The 10189-nt window shown below is 40.3% G+C and overlaps 1 protein-coding gene across 1 annotated transcript in view; it reads left to right on the top strand.

Annotated features, from left to right (window-relative positions):
- The first annotated feature begins 4084 nt into the window (after window positions 1-4084).
- ALS2CR12 (amyotrophic lateral sclerosis 2 chromosome region candidate 12) overlaps window positions 4085-10189 on the top strand; it is a 33468-nt gene continuing 27363 nt past the window's right edge. Inside the window, exons 1-4 of the mRNA XM_018566267.1 lie at window positions 4085-4188; window positions 5710-5784; window positions 7807-7864; window positions 9383-9498. Of these exons, the coding sequence (XP_018421769.1) occupies window positions 4085-4188; window positions 5710-5784; window positions 7807-7864; window positions 9383-9498 (353 nt within the window). The remainder of the gene's footprint in view (window positions 4189-5709; window positions 5785-7806; window positions 7865-9382; window positions 9499-10189) is intronic.

The following is a 10189-nucleotide window of genomic DNA, read 5'->3' as shown; positions in this document are numbered from 1 at the left end:
ACATCTGCCTTTATATTGTCACATGTAAACTCATAGGTTTCATTATACTTAATGGTTTTGTGAATAGAAAACATATTGTAAGGGTTAGTATACACATTACAACCGGGCCATACTATCTTTGTACAATCAACAAGATTTACCAAAACTGTGTAATATGAGGACCTACCTAATCTATCCAATCAATTTGTATCCAATCAGGCAGGCCACTACACTACACAGTTGTTGGTAGATCTAAAATATATTTTACAATCAGATTGTAATGTGTATGGTGAGCCTAAGAGGTCTTTTTAAAGGGTGAACAACTCAAGTGTGGTCCCTTAGTCCCACAGAGAGTCACATATCACATCATAATATATTAATAATTATATCATCTGGTACCCAGCACCACTACACTCCCACCAGTTATCTCTAGAGACCTCTCCCTTCTTCCCATGAATCATGTACACACCCTTAGCAATATTCTAGACTTTTCAATCTGCATTCTACAATTCTTCATATCATGCACATCTGTACATCAAATATAATTATTCCAATACAGTATGCATTAGGGTTTCTTGTTACAAAAAAATGCAAATGTACCCTGCATGAAATTCACATTGCCCAGCATGTCATTCATTGCTTTATCTCCCTCTGTAAGTTCCAAAAAGTTATATATTCCTTTAATCCATTTAGATATCTGTTATTAGAACAAAAACACAATCTGCAAGAACCATTGCATGTCCATAATAAAATCTACCATAAAACACGGAAAATGAGAACAAAACCAGAATCTGCAAGAACCACTACCACTCTCAATACCACCCACACACACCGCACACCACATACACGAACAAAGTTTGATAAAATGCTTATAATGATCTCTTCAATCATTTAGTGTAAGACTGAAAATCTAATTTCACAGATACCTTCTGGCACAAAAGAGGTTAACTGGGGAGAGTCAACTTGGTCTGATTGCTCTGCAGTGAGTAACAATGCAACCAGTGAAGTGAAGCTTTATTGTTTCTAAGGAGATCATGTAAACCTGACTTGCTCAAGCAGCAGTATGAGATTTCAGGACTTGAAATCCTTCCATCTCTAATGGATAACAAGAAGTTTCTGTGGTTGCTGCAAACGTGAGTACATTCTTCACGTTAATAAAACTTTCAATATGTAACTTTGTATAACCTACTTCTGTCGTACTATATATATATCTCTCAAGCATTACAGTAAGCTGTGACCAGAACATTTTCAGCAACAGTTCTTGTATACATAGTTGAAGCAGATCTAAATTGTGACTGACTTGCTGGTTAAAGAACTCATCGTAAACTGCCAGAAAATACTGTTTTCACCTTTTCACCCTTTGTTGGAGCTCAGTACTGTTAATTACATTTGCAGTCACTCCAGTGTTGGCTGCATATCATTGCTCTGGACTAGTTTACTGACAAAGGTTGACAATACCTGTACAATCTTGTGTCAACACAACTGCTTGTAGTTTTAAAAACAAGGGGCGTCTGTGAGAGGGTAACAAATAGTGATGAGCCAAACGTACCTGGGTTGGGTTCAGGGTGGGTTCACCCAACACCTCACAATTTCTGAAACTTATTCCGAACCTTAATAAAGTCAAAGGAATCCAAATCTTTCAAATCAATTCTGGCCAATTTGAAAGCTTTTTGCATTAGTAGCTGGGCACAGCACCGGGGGAATATGTTCCAATGGAAAGATTTGTTTTTAAAAAAATACAGTTTGGCGGGAAACAACTTTTTAAATAATGCTTTAAAGGGCAATGTTACAAAATAAACAATTCCTTTTAAATAACATGTTTGGGGGATGTCCTATACCTGCCTGTGAAGTGGTGCATCAGTGCCACTACTAAATGGAACATTTCCTGAAATTGTTCTGATGTCTGGCCAAGCTCTGAACATGCACAATTCTGTTTTGGACCCGCAGCCTCTAGTGACAACGCAGAACACAGCTGGGAGACAGTTGTCACCCATAACAGGAAATGCCTGAACATAGACTGTAATGGTAGAATCACCAAGTAGTATTCTTTTAATGAGGGCTGCAGATTTAAAAATATTGAAAACATTTTTTGAAAGTACATTAAAATGTTGAATCTTATGTGAGGTTTTGTTGATTATGTTTATAGATACTTCAAGAAAAACAAACATAAAATGCAATTCTTGGCACTTTCAATGCAATTTTGTACAGAGACCTTTTGTTTTGTTTTTTGTTTGTCCCTACAAACATGTGTTTCTATGTTGATTTCCTGTAACGCTGGAAAAACTTGAAACAAAGATTACTTTTAAAAAAGGCAATTCTCCCATAGAACATATAAACTGCTCAAAAAAATTAAAGGAACACTTGGACAACACATCAGATCTCAATGGGAAAAAATATGCTGGATATCTACTGTATACTGGACTGGGTAATGTGTGAGGAATGAACGGATGCCACATCGTTTGATGGAAATGAAAAATGATCAACCTACAGAGGGCTGATTTCAAAGACACCCCAAAAATCAAAGTGAACAAATGATGCAGCAGGCTAGTCCATTGTGCTGAAATTTCATTGCAGCAACTCCAAATTGTACTCATTAGTTTGTATGGCCCCCACGTGCTTGTATGGATGCCTAACAACGTTGGGGCATGCTCCTAATGAGACGACAGATGGAGTCCTGGGGTATCTCCTCCCAGATCTGGACCAGGTCATCACTGAGCTCCTGAACAGACTGAGGTGCAACCTGGCGGCGTGGGATGGACCGAGACATAATGTCCCAGAGGTGTTCTATTGGATTCAGGTTAGGCGAGCGTGGGGGCCATTCAATGGTATCAGTTCCTTCATCCTCAAGAAACTGGCTGCATACTCTCGCCACATGAGGCCGGGCATTGTCGTGCACCAGGAGGAACCCAGGACCCACTGCACCATCGTGGGGTCTGACAATGGGTCCAAGGATTTCATCCCGATACCTAATGGCAGACAGGGTGCCATTGTCTAGCCTGTAGAGGTGTGTGCATCCCTCCATAGATATGCCTCCCCAGACCATCACTGACCCACCACCAAAACTGGTCATGCTGAACAATGTTACAGGCAGCATAACGTTCTCAGCACTTCTCCAGGCCCTTTCACGTCTGTCACATGTGCTCAGGGTGAACCTGCTCTCATCCGTGAAAAACACAGGGCGCCAGTGTTGGACCTGCCAATTCTGGAGTTCAATGACAAATGCCAATCGACCTCCACGGTGCCGGGCAATTAGCACAGGCCCCACTAGAGGACGTCGGGCCCTCAGGCCACCCTCATGAAGTCTGTTTCTGAGTGTTTGGTCAGAGACATTCACACCAGTGGCCTGCTGGAGGTCATTTTGTGGGGCTCTGGCAGTGCTCATCCTGTTCCTCCTTGCACAAAGAAGCAGGTACTGGTCCTGCTGATGGGTTAAGGACCTTCTACGGCCCTGCCCAGCTCTCCTAGAGTAACTGACTGTGCCATGGAATCTCCTCCATGCTCTTGAGACTGTGCTGGGAGACACAGCAAATCTTCTGGCATTGGCACATATTGATGTGCCATCCTGGAGGAGTTGGCATGCCTGTGCAACCTCTATAAGATCTATGTATCGCCTCATGCTACCAGTAGTGACACTGACTCTAGCCAAATGCAACACTAGTGAAAAAAAGTCAGAAAAGATGAGTAGGGGAAAAAATGTCAGTGGCCTCCACCTGTAAAACCATTCCTGTTTTGGAGGTCGTCTTGATTGTTGCCCATCTAGTGCGCCTGTTGTTAATTTCATTACCCCCTCTGCTACTTAACTGACCTGATCAATATCCCAGGAGTTTAATTGACTTGATGCTATACTCTGAATAAAAAGTGTTCCTTTAATTTTTTTGAGCAGTGTATTTCAATAAATAGTGCGTCGTGAGCTAAATTCTATAGTATACATCCTTACTTCAGTTTACAGTGCTATAGGTAGTCTTAAACATTCATAAACATATCAGTGCATGATAACCTGTCTCATCAATGAATTTAATACAAATGTTAACATTTCTAAACAGTTATACTTAGTGTACCATACTCTTCTGAGTCTTGTTAAAGGTGTAGCTGATTTCTGTGCATCATGTCCAGTGACAAGCTATCTCCTTGGGCCCAATATGTGCCTTCAGGGACTACAAATGGGAGCTGCTCCATGGAAATGCCTCACGGAAACAGGAATAGACCAAGGTAAATCAGTCCATCAGCCTTGATTGTTTTCCCCTTTCTCTATAAAAATCTTTTATTTCTGTCCTATAACATTTAGATTATGGCCAAACCATTAGTATTTTGTGTGATCTCATATAATATATGCGGTATGTATACAGTGTTGTAAATTGTAACCAAATATATAAAGTGTGTCAATGGGGAGTGAGGGAGTTAGGTTCCAGGCCTCTCCCACAACAAAGAATGGTTCTAAATAGAAACTGGTGTAAACTGAAACCCAGTAAATAATGTAAGTCAATGGAAAGTGAGGAAGTTGGGTTCCGAGCCTCTTTTATTGACCTAAATTGATATAAATAATATAATACAAGTACAGTTTATTTAAAGCTCAGTGTGTGAGCTCATGCAGCAGCTTTAAATATAATGTACCTGTATTTTATTACTTTTTCTCAATTTTGAGAAAGGTCTGGAGCATAACTCACTTACTTCTCATTGGCTTACATGATATACTGGGTTTCAATTTACACCCGTTTTTATCTACAACCATTCCCTCAGGGACCTAACCCCTGCATAAATTGAGGGCTACCTGTATATATGGCCTGGCCAGGAAGGGGGTCTAAACACCTGGTCTTGAAGTGGTTAATATAGCATAATTTACTAGTTAAAATTGTACTCATCAGGAATGTTTCTGCTTTCCTGTAATTTTAGGATATATCAACTCATGAATCTTTCTATAAATTAAATGTATAACATACAGTATATATTATTATTAGTATTATACAGGATTTATATAGCACCAACAGTTTGCGCAACGCTTTACAATATAAGGTAGACATTACAATCACAACACAATTCAAGACAAGATGCCTGTGAGGGCTTACAATCTAAAGGGGAGGGGCAAGTGATACATGAGTAGGTAGCTGTGTGGGGATGAAGTGTTTGAGAAAGTGATGGTTCAGTAGTTAGGTTGAGGTGGGAGTGGGTATATATTCACATACATTGTGCAGAGTACAGCTTTTCATACTCTTACTGCCTGTAACTATGTTTACATTTTTCTTGCATGTTGGTGGGCAGGCAGCCCCCACAGGTCAGCCTCCCTTTCTTAATTTCTGACAGTTTACCAACAGAAACACCTGGCTGTTTAAAATACTATCTGTTGCACTCTATCAGTAAATCAGTATTGTGATACCTGACCTATAAACCTTTAAAAAGCATCATGCCAAGAAACAGAAGTGGATGGATTGCAGGTTGCCAGTAACTACTGTACATAGATGTGTACCTAGGGTTGGGAAGTAAATCACCTTATATTACTTTACAGCTTAATTTTCCTTCACAACAGATGCATCACAAAGTGGTTTATTTCAACACACTTGTATGGCTAGAAAACATCATGTGTTTAAGTTAGTCCAGGCGTTGTTAGCTATTTGTATTGAATGGAATCAGATACCAAGTATAAAAACTACATTATAATTATCTACTTAGCAACATATATGCAAGCTCGTCCAATGTTACCACAATCAGAGCTTTAATTGTATGTTCTTTGTATAGGACCTCTCCTGCATTTTCTGCAATCAGAGACCCAGGAAGAAATCTAGTGTCTGCCAAATCATGTATGCTTACCAAGTATGTTCTCTTAATGCACTTCAAGCTCTGCTTGTTTGCTTCTTACTTTCTATAACTACAGAAATTGGTACAATGCACTATAGAAAAAAATAAACTTTCCAAACAAATAAGTTACTCCTTCTATGAATATGTGTCTCGTTGTGTAACTATTATCCAGTATGTTTTATTAAGTTGTGTTTTTGTGGATCTTACAGTTAGAGACACTTGAGCAATAAGAACTTGTAACATCATGGGAACCAAGAAACAGTAATAGAAAAGACTAATTATTCAAAGAGGAAAATACTACTTTTGGGTAGTTGGAAATAATAAATGACAACTGTTGGTATTGTAAAGAAAAGATCACCGACATGGATGATTAGGGGATGGAAGGGATGGCTAAGACAGTGGAAAGGAAGCAGGGCTCCATGAAGGTTGGAGGAAAATGGGGGGGGGGGGGGGGACAGACAGGCTGAAACGTAGGGAAGAAAATTAGGGCTAACCAGAAGGGAGAGGAAGCATGTGTAGCGTGGCAGGAAGGATGGCTAAGAAGGAGAAAGGAAAAAGACATCTGAGAAGGAAGGGAAAGGGGGGCAATTGAGAAGGAATGGGAAAAGGACAGCTGATAAGGATGGAGGAGGGAGAAATGTGAGAAAGATAGCAGAAAAGACTGCAGGAAGAGAACTGCTGAGAAGGAAGGAGTAGTAGCACAGCTGAGAAGGAAGGAGAAAAGCTGAGAGGAAGCAGCAGAAGGATGGCTAAGAAGGAAGGAGGAGATGGAGAAGAAGGGCAACTCAGAAGGAAGGAACAGGAGGGCAGCTCAGGAGGAAGGAACAGAAGCACAGTCCTGAATGAAGAAGCAGAAGGACCTGCTCAGAAGGAAGGAACAGAAGGGACAGCCCAGAAGGAAAGAGCAGAAGAACAACTCAGGAGCAAAAGGACAGCTTTGAAGGAAGGAGCAAAAGGACAGTTCAGAAGAAAGGGGAGAAAGACCGCTCACAAGGAAGCTGTAGAATAAATAACAGCTCAAAAAGAAGGAGCAGAAAGACAGCTTAGAAGCAAGCAGTAGTATGACCGATTAGAAGGAAGGAGCAGAAAGACAGCTGAGAAGGAACATGAAGGACGTAAAAGAAGATCTGGGAGGCAAGAAGCAGAAGGACAGTTTATTTATTTATTTTTACAGGTATTTATATAGCGCCGACAATTTATGCAGCACTTTACATACTGCACATTCACATCAGTCCCTGCCCTCAAAGAGCTAATAATCTAAGGTCCCTATCTCACATGCATACTGCATGTACAGGGCTGTAGATAGGAGCCAGTTAACCTTCCAACATGTCTTTAGAGTATGGAAGGAAACCGGAATACCAGGAGGAAACCCACACAAGCACAGGGAGAAAGAATGAGCTAAAGGGCAGCAAAGAGGAAATGAAGGGAGGGACAGCTGACAAGGATGAGCAGAAAGAAAACTGAGAATAAAGTAACAGAAGGACATATGAGTAGAAAGGAGGAAAAGGTTGAGTAAGATGGAAGAAGGAAAGAGACAGCTTAGAAGGAAAGAGCTAAGGGAATGCTAAATGAAAATGAGGAAAAGGATGGCTGAGAAGCAAGTAAGAAAAATGCAGCTTAGAAAGAAGGATGAAAAGGACAGCTTAGAAGGAAGGCACTGAAAGGGAAAAAAGAGCAGCACAACTGAAAAGGAAGGAGCAGAAGGGCAACTGAGAAGGAAGTGAAGGATAGCTTATAAGGAAGAATAGATGTAAGGAAGAGTCGGGCAGCTGAAAAATTACCTACGTTTAAAAAAAAAAGAAATGGTGGAGTAATGTAAGAAGGAGAAGCTACAGTTGAATGATCAGTGGTGGAGAAATAATAAGGACATTTTTGTGGAGGAAAAGTGAAAAATGAATGTTTGAACTGAGAACTGAGAAAGATTTGGAGTGTGACTATAGAAGTGTAAGATTGGGGAGACATGCTTTGGAGTTGAGGTAAGGTGGATGCTGAGGTAAAATGGACACCCTATATTTGATTGTCTTCTCTCACTTGTAGGAAAGGGCCAGCTCAAAGACTTTCTGCTTCCAGCCTGAAGTGCAGAGGATCAATGGAAGTTAGTATTGTTAGTTACTTTATCCTATTTTAGTAGTACTTGGAGGAGAACTGATTGCTTCTCCAACTGAAGCTGTCAGGGTAAAGTAGAATGGGGTTATTTTTTCTAGGTAAACTTTAAAGTGTAACTAAACTCAATACTTTTTTACATATTGTTTTGGATAGAGTGGCAAAAGGGTTTAGAATCCCCATCAGATGTTAGAAAAAGAAATCCTAACTGGAGTTTTAACCATTTTTTACTCAATTCAAACAACATACCACTCCCATTATTTTATTAGACCCCTTAACAGAATAACTATTTGTCTATGTGCAGCATTAGGACTATTTGGCTAGCACTTTTGCTTCATATGGGGTGAGTACGCAATACATTTTACTAGGGATGCACCGATACAAGCATCGGTATCGGCGGCGATACCGAGTATTTGCATGAGTACTCGTGCAAATACTCTGATACAAAAAACGAGTACCTGTGCCGCGTCCGCCATCTTCAGGGACCCGAATCCGCCGCACACAGGACCCCCATCATGTCTTCAATGAAGCAAGATGGCCGCGAACTCCTCCTCCAAGTCCTCAGTCATCTGCTCCATTCTGACCTCTTCTCCCGCTGATTGGATGATTGACCGGCTTCCATTCACCAAAAGTTTTGAAGCAAAAAGTCCTTTATTGACAAATCGCCATCCAATACAAGCGCTTTCAGGGTCTCAGCAGTACCCCTTCATCAGGCTCAGAAGGACCCCTTCATCAGGCTCCTTCTGAGCTGGATGAAGGGGTACTGCTGAGACCCCGAAAAGGGCTTGTATTGGATGGCGATTTGTCAATAAAGGACTTTTTGCTTCAAAACTTTTGGTGTGCTGGTGACAATCCTTTCTAGATCTTTATTGTATAGTGTGGCACAGCTGCATCCAATTCTGCATACCTGGCTTTATATTATAAAGTTCTTATAATATAAAGCCAGGTATGCAGAATTGGATATAGCTGTGCCACACTACAGAGTGTTCATGTTCTTCATAATATTAAGAAACTGACCTAAAATCATGATTTTGTATTGCTTTAGAAAAAATGTGACCGGTCCCTTTAAGAAAAAGCATCGGTAATTGGTATCGGCTAGTACTTGGAAAAAAGTATCGGTACTCGTACTCGGCCTTAAAAAAGTGGTATCGGTGCATCCCTACATTTTACCATCAATATTAAACTCCAATGTTGGGCAAAGTATGGTGTGTGTAAATTTGTTTTTAACCTGAAGGATTGTCATAAGCAAAGGGGTTTGTCCTAGTGTCTCAAAATGTACTGGAATAGCAAAAGTACTTTTTTAAGGCTTTGACCAAATAAAGGATCGTGCTATTGGTACAGTATCAATTATCTTTGCTCTACAAGTGCAAGCTTTAGGAAATGAATGGCATTTTTGTAAATAAATAAATAAATAAACACACATGATTTCTTTATTCCTAGTAAATAACATGAAACCAGACTCATGTAATCTTAAGTTTAACAGCAAAATGACCTGTATTTGATTTTATAGACTGAAAAGTTTTTGGCCATATCACCTGGCTACAGTATGAAGAGAACCAAGGACCGTATTGAAGTAACATTGGATGAACAGTTTTTTGGCCGTGCCATGTCACCAGTCACACCTAGGTAACTATAAATTGGAGAGAGCTATATGTTTATACAGAGTGTGCAGAAAGCTGGGAATGTATGCAGTATTTGTCATAGTGGATTAACAGCACAACTTGTTTAACCATCTCTCAAACGACACAATTTCCTTCCTATGAATTATCACCTAAAGTGTATTTATAGCCAAAACATTTTCAAGTTTAGGGTAGAGTAGGGAAGGGTTCAGATTGCTGCCAGTTTATATTTTGCTGTCTGTGTACCATTGGTGAAATTTCCTTTCACTTCCTGTCCCAGAGGTGCAATAGGAAGTTAAAGAAAATCTACCAAAGTAGGGGGAATTCCGATTACTTCCTTTGTTCCCCACCTTTGGGGAACAAATGTTGGAATTCCCCTTACTTTCTAGATGACAGTAGTCACCAGTGCAAATAGAGTGGTGAATCTGAGGACACGGATAGCAATAAAAACCCACTCTATTTACCACTCTAAAGGTTTTGGTAGTAATGCAGTAATTCCCCAGTGAAATGCATTTCTTCACTGAACCTGAGAAGAAAATTGGTACGCAGTAAGCTGACCCCAGAACAGGCGCTTACACAGAATGGCACTGTACAATGCAATAAACCCCGATGCAAACTTTGCCAACATATATGTGACAGAATTATAGCGAGTCACAATAAGTGAGTACACCATTAAGGGGTCATACTCATGCACATCT

This window comes from Nanorana parkeri, unplaced genomic scaffold (assembly GCF_000935625.1).
Source record: "Nanorana parkeri isolate BGI_ZX_2015 unplaced genomic scaffold, ASM93562v1 scaffold930, whole genome shotgun sequence".
NCBI classification, from domain to species: Eukaryota; Metazoa; Chordata; class Amphibia; order Anura; family Dicroglossidae; genus Nanorana; species Nanorana parkeri.
Note: the sequence above shows the minus strand (reverse complement) of the source record. Positions and strands in the feature narration are given on the sequence as shown.